Source organism: Hyperolius riggenbachi, chromosome 2 (genome assembly GCF_040937935.1).
Source record: "Hyperolius riggenbachi isolate aHypRig1 chromosome 2, aHypRig1.pri, whole genome shotgun sequence".
Lineage (NCBI taxonomy): Eukaryota > Metazoa > Chordata > Amphibia > Anura > Hyperoliidae > Hyperolius > Hyperolius riggenbachi.
The window spans coordinates 220,466,339-220,480,572 of NC_090647.1; the positions used below are offsets into that span (position 1 = coordinate 220,466,339).

The 14,234-nt window shown below is 42.4% G+C and overlaps 1 protein-coding gene across 4 annotated transcripts in view; it reads left to right on the forward strand.

The window, feature by feature from the left end:
- The window catches only part of UBE3A (ubiquitin protein ligase E3A), a 61,864-nt gene that overhangs the window by 18,426 nt on the left and 29,204 nt on the right, over nucleotides 1–14,234 (forward strand). For 3 of the 4 annotated variants that reach the window (XM_068268172.1, XM_068268170.1, XM_068268171.1), the window contains one exon: nucleotides 10,121–10,428. In XM_068268172.1, coding sequence (XP_068124273.1) covers nucleotides 10,121–10,428 — 308 coding nt within the window. The remainder of the gene's footprint in view (nucleotides 1–10,120; nucleotides 10,429–14,234) is intronic. The other variant, XM_068268173.1, reaches the window with a different exon arrangement.

Consider the following 14,234-nt stretch of genomic DNA (forward strand, 5'->3'; position numbering starts at 1 on the left):
TCTAGGTTAACCAGTGTATAGCTTAATTACATCAGCTTCCATTGGCAGTCAATGCCACATTTGTTTTATTGCTTTACATGCTGGCCAGGGAGCAATTGTTATTTGCTGTCCTTAATCACACAAACCTTAACATCAGTGTCGATCTCCTTAAAGCTGAACTGTAAAGTAACTGTAAAACAGTTTCACTTACCTGAGGCTTCCCCAAGCCCCCAGCAGCTGTCCTGTCCCGTGCCGGTCCTGCCCGAGCCTCCGTTCTCCCGCGCCAGCTACTTTCGTTACTGCCGTCGACTGCGACTGTGCGCCCTGGGCTATGCAAAGCTTTCTATGCGTTCCTGCTCGCTATAGCATTCTGCGCTATTAGCACAGCATGCTATTGCGGGCTGGGACGCGAAAAAAGCTTTGCGTAGCCCGGGGCACGCAGGCACAGTTGCCGCCGACTTGCAAGTCGGCGGTAACGAAAGTAGCCGTTGCGGGAGAACGGAGGCTCGGGCAAGACCGGCACGGGACAGGACAGCTGCTTGGGGAAGCCTCAGGTAAGTGAAACTGTTTGTTTTACAGGTACTTTACAGTTCTTCTTTAAACTTGGCTTAGGTGAACAGTCCCCTGGACTACCAATATTCATATCAAAGCCATGGCCAAACTGGGTTGTAACCCTTTTTTTTACTGTCAAATGTTCAAATGAGTTGCTGGAGTTAGGCCATAATTGTTTTTGAGACCCTTCAGTCCAGAGACTACTGTGCAGTCTTTCAAATGCAAGCATAACTTCATAAAGCTTGTCAATTAGAAACTCTTTTTGGCGTGAAGTGAAATCAACCCTCACCCTCCCATATTGTAAATGTATGTTAAGGATTGGGGAGAGGAGACTGATTTTATGAATTAGCTGTGGATTGGTGATTTGTAAAGCTGTAGTTACAGATTGCATAGCAGCTCATGGTGAACCAGAACTTCTAGGAGTGTGTAAGGGATTCGAGGTGTGTTTGGCTTTCAGGGATAAAGAAGGGACTATTTGCATATTCATCAGTGATGCACTGTGGGACACCTCATATTCTCACTCTGTGAATAAGCGCCTTCTGTTATAACTTCTGTTTTAAGAAGGCAATACCTTCTGTTTTAAGAAGGCAAAACTCTGTTTTGTAACGCTATAGTAATCCAAACTTGCAGTTAGCTCATCTATGTATACCTTAATGCTCTAACAGCATAATACCTGGTAGATGTGTGAATTTGGAGCTTACTCCGTTACTATGCTTGCTGCTCTGTGCAAGGAATGTGTCATGCAGTATGGTAGAGAATACAACAATACTAATTTCTGTTTTGTATTTTAAATTGCTGTTTGAGATCTTCAGCAATTTTAGACTTTTATAGCTTTCTGCAAACGGATATGGAAAGCTAAACATAAAATGACAGAACAACTTTTGCAGAACAGTTGGTTGCCATAGCAATTCTTTTATAAAAATGTAAGTGCTTACTCTTGGGTACATAAAAGAACCAGGGCTGTGGAGTCGGAGTCGGGGCAATTTTGGGTACCCGGAGTCGTGGTTTCAGAAACTGAGGAGTCGGAGTCGCATGATTTTTGTACAAAATCCACAGCCCTGTTAAGTATTAGACTAAGGAGTCGGAGTCGAGGAGTCGGAGTCTGAGCAATTTTGGGTACCTGGAGTCGTGGTTTCAGAAACTGAGTCGTCGGAGTTGGAGTCGGACGATTTTTGTACCGACTCCACAGCCCTGAAAAGAACATTAGAAAGCATTCCCTGTGTGTAATTACATTTACTTTCAATGCAGAGAGCAGTAAAAGCTTGTACTGCTCCACTAATCGGCAAATGTAATTGTTGCCGGCCAGGATTAGCTCTTTGCCTTGTCTCTTCATTCTGCTCCCCCTCCCTGCTCTGAATACACATCACCTTAGCCACAGTTCAGTCTCTTTAGCGGAGTGGGGGGGGGGGGGGTGAAGAGAGCAGGCAGAGAGCTTCTAGCCCGCAATTAAATTTACTGATTGGTAGAGTAGTTAAAACTTTAATTTTTAGACTCAGCAAATTTTTTTTCAAATATTTTATATACATAAGAGTAGGTACTTACGTTTTAGTTCAGGGAGTTCAAGCTCTCTTTAAAGCATGTTTGTACTATTAAAAGTTGCAGCTAAATGATGAAAGGTATAGAATCTAGTGAAAAGAGATCAAATACTGTGATCTGATGTAATTGAACCATAACCCTCCTGACCTAATGTAGGCATGAGAAGCAGGGCCAGTTCTAGTAACAGTGGGGCCCCAGGGCAGAATAAATCCGGGGGCCCCCAACAGACACCCACCCCCACCAAAAAGCTTCATTAGGGGCCCTTTGTTGTGGCCAAATTTCCCTCCTGGGCCTCTGAGCTGGCTGCTGACCCCCAATCACCTCCCAACTTAACTGTGCTCCCTAGGACCTCTGCAGTGTCTTTCAGTGTGTCTCACCTGCCCGCCAGCACAGTTGAGACGCTACTCTGCCAAAGACTCTGCAGAGTCCCTAGGGGAGCAACAGTTAAGATTGGGGAGGGACACCTTGAGGGCCCCTACAGGCTCTGAGGCCCTGGGACTAATTGCCCATTTTTTTCTATGGTAGTGCCAGCCGTGATGAGAAGGAAACACTACCCATAGTTAATGTAGGTATAGCAAAACTTTCACTATTGTTTCATCAATTCTTCTCCAGTTCCTGGAATCATTCTTTTTCTTGAAAAGCCATCCTATTGCATAACTCTTGCTCCATTAAGTCATCTCAAACTATGTTAAATACTTTCTGCTGCATTCTTTCGTGGCCAGTGGAATATGCAGAACTATAAAGAGGTCATATCTATATTTCAGACTTTCTATCAGTTGATTTATGTAATACTGGTAGTAGGACCTTATATAAAAGCTTAAGAGTCTGAAGCCATATAAATTACCTCCTTTGTATTGCCCAATTATTTTAAGCATTAAGATCATAGCTGATTCACCGCATTCCCGGGGCAGAACAAGGTATTTATCCCCCCCTGAATTCCCCAGGCAGACCTGGATTTAACTTATAGGAGCCTATAGGCACAGATGTCCTGGCACCTTAGGTGTCGCCCTCCATGAACTTACAAACACTGAACCACAAGTGTGCTGGCTGTCACTTCTCCCTTACTTCCCTTGCCCGTCATAGGTAGCTACAGATGCCCCTAAGTATTAGGTAGCCAGAAGTACCCTCAATATTAAGTAGCTAGAGGTGACCCCAAGTAATAGGTAGCTAGAGGAACCTCAGTATTAAGTAGCTAGATGTGCCTTTGACTGAAGGAAGACCTTGTCAGTGGAATGCCAAGAGGCCGGTGAGTAACCTCTCATTTATACTCCAAGACTCTGTATAGGGTAGGACCGAGAGAGGCGCTCAGGGAGAGGAGTTAGCCGCCTTTCCATCATCAGGGGCCTGTAGGCAGTGCCTACAGTGCCTTATGGTAATTCCAGCCCTGTCCCTGGGCCAAAATTCTGTGATTGCACAATTTTGCTTCCTGGAAGAGGCAGAGCTTTGCGCAGTCTGCGTCTGTTCCAGTCAATCTCTGCCTCTCCCTGCCCCTCAGTCTTCTTTCACTGAGAGGGGGAGGGAAAGGCGGAGATTGACTGGACTGAGGCAGAGCTACTGCACATGGCTCTGCCTCCCTGGACAGCAAAAGCTACGACCTGGAAAGGAGTGGAATTTTGCCCCAGGATTTTGGGGCGATAAATGCCTCGTTTATGCTTAAAGGACTTACGAGGCCAAAATGTCTAAAAAAGCAAAGTACCTGTAAGCTGTTTAAATGCACGGAGGACGCCGTCCGCGCCCTCCGTGCAGTTCCGCCGGGTCCCCTTCCTGAGATCGCCCCCCGCGTCGACCCCGACCCCCCCAGGCCGGGTCGGGCTCTCGTGCCGCTCTCAATATGGCCGCTTCCATTGGCCACGGCTGCGCAGTCCGCATGGCCGCGAGTGCGGCTGCGCAGCTCTACGGCCAACCCCTCCGATCCACGCTACAGTGCGTGGTTCGGGGGGTTGGCCGTAGAGCTGCGCAGCCGCACTCGCGGCCAGGCGGACTGCGCAGCCGCGGCCAATGGAAGCGGCCATATTGAGAGCGGCACGAGAGCCCGACCCGGCCTGGGGGGTCGGGGTCGGCGCGGGGGGCGATCTCAGGAAGGGGACCCGGCGGAACTGCACGGAGGGCGCGGACGGCGTCCTCCGTGCATTTAAACAGCTTACAGGTACTTTGCTTTTTTTAGACATTTTGGCCTCGTAAGTCCTTTAAGATAACTGGGCAATAAAGAGGTAATTTAAATGGCTTTAGACTCTCTCTAAGTCAGAGCAGGGAATCCCATAGGTTAAACTGATCTTGTGCCTTCTCACTATGTAAACTGATATGCTATATGGAATGCAGGTTCCTAGGGGACCTGCATACAGTCTATACTGTGAGAATGCACAAGTCTGTAAAACCGATGCCTAATTTGTGGCCCTGAGTCTGAAGGCAGACCTTCAGCAGTTGCTGCCATCAGAGAAGTTACTGTACAGTCTGAAGAAAAGTCAGTGTAAGGGCTGAGACACACCAGAAAAGCTCCCCAAACGCTAGAGGTTTCAAAAGCTCTTCCCAATGTAATGCTATGGGTTTTTTTCTTTACAAAAAAGTCTTGTATATGCTCCAGTGTGCATAGACACGTAGGATAACATTAGCAGGAGGTTTCAAAAACTCAAAACGCTCAGAAAAACTCCTCTGGTGTGCACCAGGCCTAACATTTGTTTTATGTTTTCTAGCATACATCTATATAGCATGGTGTTATTTGCAGTTCTTTCAGTGAGTTCTCTCTCGGCAGTCAGTTTATGTGCTACAAGTTGCAGTGCAGAGTACTAGAACAGTCATACATTTCCAAAGCTTTATTTAAAAAAAACAAATCTGTCTGAATACTATACTTTCCTATGAAAACTTGGTATGAGGCCTCTAAAAAATGGCACTTGTAAGGATTTTCTAGGTGTTGTAGCAGTGGAGGATTGGCCCTTGCTTGTTAGGCCATCTTTTTCTTTAACCCAGGGTGCTTTAGTATGCAGGTATTCACTTCTCTCTAAATGGTTTTGCCTGACCATGTCACTCCCAATCACCACAGTGGGTCAATAAAACTGCACATTGTGGTTAGACATGAGCTCTGTGGAGTTCTGCCTTTCTGATTCCGAATTCCAAGTAAAACTTGTGGGCTGCGGCAGGGGGCAATCAACGTACTCTTGTTGCTGCCTATAGCCGATTCGTATACTCGTGTTGCCTTCTATCGCGTTCCATGTCTCCCCAAAACTTCCATCTGGGCTTGAAATAAGAAGCATTTGAGAGCCAGAACGTGATGTGGAGCTCATCAGCTATAGGTGGTTACAAGAGTAAATTAAAAACTGTCCTCCTGCCGCAGCCCGCAAGTTTTACTCTGTATCTGAACGGTGAAGCTCATGCCTAATCGTGGTGATGGTCCAAACATAAAGATGCTGAGGATTGAGGAGGACTTAGTATAACTTTTTCGTTTGGAAAATTAGCGTTCATTAGAATACTTTGGTTTCAAAGGGTCCATGAAACGGTTGCCTCTAAGTTCTTGCACTACACAGAACAGACATGAAGCATGGAAACTACCATTACTGACCAGACTTTAAAACTGGTTTGCTTGCTGTGTTGATGATTCTCTGCTATAATATTTTCTTAATCACTCACCTGTGACAAGTTTTCAGATCAAGTGTTCTAACAATACTTATTTGTATATGTCTGGTTTTAAAACCAGCAGGGTCTTTGTTGCAGACAGGCAACCAGCATTGTAATAGAAGCTAAACAATGGCAGCATACATATCATTGACAGCTTTATGTTAAAATTGTGCTATGGCACACAAGTGTTTTTTTTTTTGATTTTTTTTTTTATATGATGGGTTTTCTATGTACAGCCGAGGTCTGTTTACGGTAGATATCTAATAAAAGAAAACTTCTATTTTTGTCTATTACTGTACTTCCAGTGATTAGTTTACATACAATTGGCTGTACAGCAACTTTACATACATGTTAAATCATAGTAAATGTATAGGTATGGGTACTATAATATGCTCAGATGTGCAATTTATAAGTAGTTCCTTCAAGTAATACATATGCCATTCTTTATTATGGGTATAGTGATGCTTTATTTCTGTTTATGCTTTGCTTGCTTTGTGTGATCATCACTGCTTTGATGTGTATAGTATGTAGTTTTATGCATCTTCCTCCACTGCATGTTGTGCGCTTTAAGCAAGCATGACTGTCCTACAGATTGCAGTGACTGGCATCTTGAAAAGTCAAAAACTGAAGTGAGCAAAGCACGTGATACTTGAGTTTGTGTATTTATAGAAGCAACTGTTGGCTTCAGTCCATGTTCTGCATATCTGCGGACATTGCAAATGTACTCTTTAAAGAAAGCTTATCTCTGTGCCTGCTATGTGACTTTCCATGGCAACATTTAAAATCTAACAGTCACTTCATATCCTTAATGTAACCCTCATATAATTTATACATACCTGATGCAAAACATACATTTTCTGTAGGTGTACTGTACTATGTGTAGCGTTTATTTCTTTATCCTGTGTCACTTAGTGGCTTATGAAAGAAATCTGAGTACATGCAGCAATGTGAAGATGATGTCCTGTTGTTATTGATTTATAAAGCGCCAACATATTCCGTGGCGCTGTACAAAGTAACTAATCTGGGTAATGGTGCATACCAGTATACAAAATTGGTAACGTGATACAGAATCGAAACAAATACATCATTGGTAATTAGTGACAAAAGGAACATCAAATAAAACTAGTATAACAAATTCCAAAACACAAATTGGGGAGAGAGCCCTGCCCTTGCGAGCTTACAATCTAAAGGAATAATGGGGGAGGGGGGGAGGGGCGCGACACAAGTGGTTCTGTTCCTGATTTATCCTGTTTGTTGCACTCACGTCCACTCACAAATGCAGCAGGCCCAGCACCACTGCTGGTCGCAATTGTGTGGTGGGGCACAGCCCAACTCCATTCCAGTGATATCAGGCACTGCATCAAAGTGTTCATGAACATGTTTTTGTGGCACTGCACATCATCAGCATCATTATTTACAGCTCTCTGAAAAGGGGAATCCTCATGGTGCAGAGCACTTTTGTTTTGCTGCATTAGCCAGCTGCAGTTTAACATTAATTTGTCAACTTTTTGTGCACAAGCTCTCTCTTGGGCAGGAACAGTTGCCTGAGGAATATGCACTGAGAGCTAGCAAGAATTATATATCTGCAGTTAGTCATTAACCCCTTCCCTGCCCTTTATTAAAGAAAACAAACTTTCCCTGTGATCATCTTGGTCACATGATTCAAAGGCCTCATTGAGTGGTGTCTTATTATTCCCTAAGTATTGAGCTACAGAAAGAGCCCCGGAGATTGGTGCGTCCACAAGACTCTTTTAATTGCATCAGTAATTTGATTATTGTGGTTAAAACATAATTAATGACCAATTCACTGTTAGGGCTGGGTCCCACTAGCAATTGTAAATGCTAAGCGATTGTGATTTGTTCACAATTTACTTTAATATTTCCCAAGTGATTTTGAAGGAAATTTGCTGTTTTTGCAGCATTCCTTCACGCTCAGTCAGAAAATGTTTCTGGAAGCTCGTTTGCAATTTACTAGTAACTGCAACACTGTAGTGGAATCAACCCATAGAGTTCTTCTAATCTTTTCTTAAAGCAAACCTGAAAGGAGAATACATTTGTGAGATTATTAATGATACGTGTAATTTAACTCTGAATTCTGCACATTAGCCTTCTTAGTTTGACATACAGACTGGTTCATTCAGCTGTCAACAATAATAAATAGTGAATGGTTTTCAGCAACAAAAATAAATCAATGGTTACATTTTTCAGCAACATGAAAATTGCAAAAAATGTATGGCTGCTTTTGTAGTCTCTTAAGGTGGCCATACACTGATAGATTTGCAGCAGATTTGACCATCAGATTTCTGTCAGATGCCTGTCAGGTCAAATCTGATGTATTTCAGGATGAAACCTAGACCTTCCATCCTGTCAGATCAAATCGATCAAAATCGGCTGCAAATCGATCTGCCAATCGATCAAAATTTTGATTGAATCGATCGAAGGCTGAATTCGACCAGTGAATGGGCCCCTTTATACCCATCTTTTTCTTAAAGAAAACTTGTATGAATGAAAATGCACACATTTAGATAATTACCTTGAGAGAGGGAAGACTCTGGATCTACCAGAGGCTTCTCCCCATTCACCTCAGTTCCATCTCTGAGGCCTCAGACATTTGCGGTTTACTTCCATACAAGAGAGAGTGCAGCCACACTGTGCAGGTTGGCCTATGCAGTAAGGGATTGTATAGTACTCCTAAGGGACCTGTTGATCTTCAAAAGGCGGCCAGAAAAAAAGACACCAGGAAGCCCCCTTATGGTGTAGTATGGCAAGGCAATGAAAGCATCAAAGCAAGATATGGCTGACACTCGCAAACAAGGTTTACAAGACCAGCAACCACAGTATAATCACAAGTGAGGAAATCCCGTCCATCTAAAATGGAACCTGAGACGGGGATATAAAAAAAAAATTATACATACCTGGGGCTTCCTCCAGCCCCCCTCCAAGCTGATAGCTCCCTCGCTGTCATCATGCACCACCTGGATCCTCCTCTGTTCGGCCTGTAAAGTCCATTAGTCTGTGGCGTACTGCATATGCGCGGCCCAGCTGAACGACATTATGGCCAGAATTGCGGAGGATCTAGGTGGTGCAGGCAGATGCTGAGGGGAGCGATCAGCCTGGAGGGGGCTGGAGAAAGCCCTAGAGATGTATAATTTTCTCAGGTACATGTTAAGTCCAACACACATCAGTTTGATCCTGTGGGTATACATGTTTTTTGTATGGATTTTCTTCTAATAAAGAATACCGGCTTTTATGAACTCCACTGAAGTCTGCAGATCCTTTTCTGTTTCGTATGAAAGCTTACCTACACAATTTACTCATAGTATTTAAAATCTGTTGGCCTTCATCCTACATGGCAGTAGTAAAATTGGATATTCATTGGTCAGCCAAAATTGTATGTGTTTAATCAATCCTTAGGTTGTCTATACTGGGCTGAACTAGTTGAAGTACAGATTCCAGGCTAGAAAAGTAATGCAGCTTGGGCTTCTAGTTTCAGAAATTCATAGTGGACAGCAAGTTTCTTTTTTATTGTTTTAAACATTACAAAAGTTTTCAAAAACCTTTGTTAACCCAATTATATGCTTATGGTAAACTTTAGTGAGTGTGAGGTTCTATAGCTAAATTTATCTTCGACTTTGTGTAATTTTGCCCTTTTTTTATTGTATTGTTAGGATGGAATCTTCTAGTGAGGTTTTATTACTCTCAATAGCAGTTAACATTTTCCTTTTACATGTTTGAAAATATTAAAGGACAACTGTAGTCAACGGTATTTGGAGGCTGCCATATTTATTTCCTTTTAATGAATACCACTGGTTATCCTGCTGATTCTCTCTGCTTGATACTTTTAGCCATAGACCATGAACAAGCATGCAGGTGTTCTGACCATGTCAGGTGTTAATCAGATTAGCTACATGCTTGTTCATGGTGTTATTCAGACACTGCTGCAGCCAAATATATCAGCAGGGCTGCCAGGCATCTGGTATTGTTTAAAAGGAAATAAATATGGCAGCCTCCATATTCTTTTCACTGCAGTTGTCATTTAACTTATTTCTTGTAAGGTGCCCATTAATGATGCAATCTTTTTGTATAATAACGCCACTTCTGTGTAATATGAGGGGCTACCTAAAGTTATCCATTCAAAGTTCTTTCACTCGGTTTACCCTTCTACTACATTGATTTGGTAAGATTGTACTCTGAACATTGTACCATTTGATGGGCACCTTTTAGATTAGGGTGCATTATATCTGTCCTTTAAATCGACTTTTTTTTTTTGTGTGCTATATTTTGTGCTAGGAAATAACCTCTCTTCTAAACTTTTACAATTCTTTCAACTCAACGTGGGTTTATTATTTAAGTGTTAAACTAACTCGGCTTTACTAACAATATGAATGAGCTTTGTTTCTGAAAGCTGTACTAATCCAAATGCCTGTTTGAATGTTTGCTACAGGAAGCGAGCAGCTGCAAAGCATCTAATAGAACGCTACTACCACCAGTTAACTGAGGGTTGTGGAAATGATTCCTGCACGAATGAGTTTTGTGCTTCCTGTCCTACTTTTCTTCGTATGGATAACAATGCAGCAGCCATTAAGGCCCTCGACTTATATAAGGTTAATGCAAAACTCTGTGATCCTCATCCCTCCAAGAAAGGAACAAGCTCGTCTTATCTAGAGAACAACTCCAAAAGTGCCCATAACAACTCGTGCACAGAGAGAAAGATGAACAAGAAGGAAGTGCAACCTAGGGATGACTTTAAAGGTAACATTTTCATCATTGTAAGTTGTGATAAGCTTTCCAGCAAAACAGGTCTGTGGTGGCAGGAGTGGAGGTAAATCTTCCTTCCTTCCACTGTTGTTCACGAACACCCCTCTTTAAGTTGTCAACCAGCACCCCCATCTTTTTCTGACCCTCCTGATGAAAATATTGTTTCAGTTCTATGTCCGGGTAGCTAGAATAAAATACACTGGGCCAGATTTATCAGTAGCGTCTGAGGGAAAAATCTTAGGTTTCTAGAAATTATGCAGGAGGATGGGGAGGTGTCTAATCTCATACTGCACTTCCCATGTGGTTGCGTCCCCCTCTGTTTGTTCTGCAAATGGCTCTGGTATCCTGCAGATGCTTGGCACACCGACCATATGATTTTCTGTACCTTTTCGCTTGAGGTATCCTTTAATGGCGTCAATCAGTCTAGATAGTTTGACCTTGGGGGTTGGTGTGAGCGTCACACTACTTACCTACGGGATGCTGCTCCTCTGGCCACCAATCCGTATGGGATCCGCCATCTTCCTGGTAAACTTGTTTGCCACTCATTGTAGGAAACAGATCTATCCCTCTCTGATCTGAATCTGGTTAGAGAGGAATCTAATCCTTCTACCCACTGCACATAGGTTTTCAATATAGTTTGTCATGAAATGTATTGAAAACCTATTGAACTGTAGCATTGCATTAAATTAGAAAAAAAAACCTGCGCTGCCTCACAGTCCACTAGATACACAAATGTCCAAATTATATCAACTTGCAAGTGTTCTCTCCACTTCCGTCTTCAAAGTCAAGTGCACCTCAAAGAGAGACAAGGGAAAATGTCATCGCATAGACTGTAAGTCCATAAATTCTAGCACCGACTAAGTGCTGTCCTTTACTGTATCACCACTCTGTGTTCCACCACCTGTGGTAACCGCTCTCACCTTTATTTATGGCTGCCTAGACCCCACAGACAGCTCACATAGCATGAGATTCCAATAACCATAAGGCCTCCCGCTCTTTATATCTTGCAATCCAACCTCATACGGGATAAACCTAAAAAGTGCAAATCATTGTGTAGGCTGCTTTAAAAACTTCGACTGGAGAGTTCCAAATGCCAGAATAAATCACTGTGCTAGGTTTATTGGTGAACACCTTACAGTACTCGTGTATCATTGCATTGTTCAGTGCAGTGCAATGCTGTGGGCTGTCAATCAACCACCCCACCACCGAATGATCAAGATTTTCTGTCAAATTACTTAATTGATTTATGGCAATGTGTGTATGGCCTGCTTCACTTTCTCCTCATTTAACCTTCTACCCCACTGAGCCCCCCCCCCCCCCCCCCACCTTACCCATTCATCCATCAAACTAAGGAAACTTGTAGGAGGCACCCAAAGTATATCTTAACTTTAAATCATGGGGTATAGGAATAATTAGATCTTACCTCCATCAATGAACAAACCAAATGGGTAGAAATAATTTTTATGATGCACAAAAAAAGACAGCAGTTGCAAGTGCAAGCACCTCTTTTAACGTTGCAGGTAAAAGGTACCCACACTCACGACTGCTACTGACTTAGACACTTGTTTATTGACCTGAGGAAGCTGGCCAGTACTCGTGAGACGCGTTGTCTTTTTTGTGCATCATTAAAATTATTCCCCCCCCCCCCCCTACATCAGTGTCCCTCTGACTCCCAATGTCACATGAAATGCATTGAAAACTGGAGGGATGCTGATGTACGCTGACCTGTGTGAGTGACAGAGGTGAGGACACAGTGTCTGGTGCTGGACTAGGTATATGGCTTCTGCAGCAGCTCACTTTGCATTAATTCATCTTATTTGGAAGGGCTAGAGAAGCGGGTCCGTTGCGTTTGGGCTGAGGGTGGTAGAGGAGATCTTAAAACATGCCGGCCGCTGTGGCTCGTTCTACAAAGAGAGATAGACGTGCGACATCCCACCTCTGACCAAGGCAACCCCTATACTGTACTATTTAGCAAGTCAGACCTAAATTGCTCAACTTCTAGTTACTGCTGTATGGTAGACTGGGAAGACAGAAGACTCTTCACATGGACACCTATGTCAGGCGCTGCAAAGTGCTTACCCCAATGCTTTGACCTGGGTGGTACACTGTTGACTTGGTGGTTCATATTGGTGCATTTTAAAGTAGTAGAATGAGAAGGTGTAAATTAGATTTCTCCTCCAGCAAAGATTGCTCCCAGTTAAAGTGTAAGACCCTCTCAAACACTGTATATCAGTATCAAGGCAAGTATGTTCTTGGAGACCTAAATGTAAACCAGTTGGCATTCCCCCTCTCAAAGAGAGAAATGCTACTCGCCAGCAGGTTGTGCTGCGCATCTATTTTTTGGACATTGAGGCTGGGGCTACACCTGTTTAAAAGTGCATATGATTTTGCAAAATTGTACATAATGCCTTTCATTGGCGATGCACATGGTTGTTCGTAGGTATGTGATTTCTTGGGCGCAATACGTGCTCGTTTTAAAGGGGAAAAAATTCCTACCGAATAAACTCGCCCCACACGTACGATTTCCAAATTCCCATATTCCAGCAGTCTATGGATAGCTGAAGCACGCACAAAATGCAAAAAATCCATAAGACCCCCAGGGTTTTACACAAATGTGTCCCCCTCCCTGAGGCTCTTTAATAAAAGGAAGGAGGTGCTTTCTTTATGACTTTCACATATGTATGGAATTAAATCTTAACCACTTTATCCACCACTACAGTATATCTACATCCTCTGTGACTTTATAGGCCATGAGGTTGTAGATATAAGTCTTGTAGCTATAGCACAGATGTGCATGGTTAAGAATTGCTTCTGTGCACACCTCCAGCACTATCTGCTGCAGTACTTATTGGTGAAAGGGAATATATGTTCCCTGAGCCAGTAAGATTTATACCATTAAAAATGATTTTATTTTCTCAGTGCATAGTGAAAAATGCACACTGTAGCATTGTCAGAATCCAATATCCTCACCATAAATTGACAGGAACATAATCTAAGTTTTGTGATAACTGTAGAAATAGCTAAACAAAACGGGTGTTTTATCTACAGTAGCGCTTTTTATTTTTAAACTGAAATTCATAAAACACAAAATTGTTAGAAAAAAAACCCCATACAATGAAAGCCTAATTTTGTCTTTAACCATTTTCCCCTTATGCATCAGAGCAATTTTCACCTCCCATTCATTCGTTAATAACTTTATCACTCCTTATCACAATTTATTGATCTATATCTTGTTTTTTCCGCCACTAATTAGGCTTTCTTTGGGGTGGTACCTTTTGCTAAGAATTATTTTTTTATAAATGCATTTTAACAGGATTAATAAGAAAACATGGCAAAAATTATTTCTCCGTTTTTGGCCATTATAGCTTTAAGATAATACACGCTACCATAATTAAAACCTATGTATTTTATTTGCCCGTTTGTCTCGGTTATGACACCATTTAAATTTTGTCCCTATCACAATGTATGGCGCCAATATTTTATTTGGAAATAAAGGTGCATTTTTTCCGTTTTGCGTCCATCACTATTTACAAGCTTATAATTTAAAACTTGTTCGTAGTATACCCCCTTCAGATGCATATTTTAAAAGATCAGACCCTTACGTAACTTTTTTTTTTTTTTTTCATTAAAAATTTATTTGGGTAATATTTTGGTGTGGGAAATAAACAGTTAATTTTTAATGTTATGCGTGTAAATTGTAATGTAAAAAATATGTAGATGTAGTTTTACTATTTGACCACAAGATGGCCAACTTGAGTTTTTTTTCCTCCTCGTGCTTCTCGCTAAGCGGAAGCACAAGG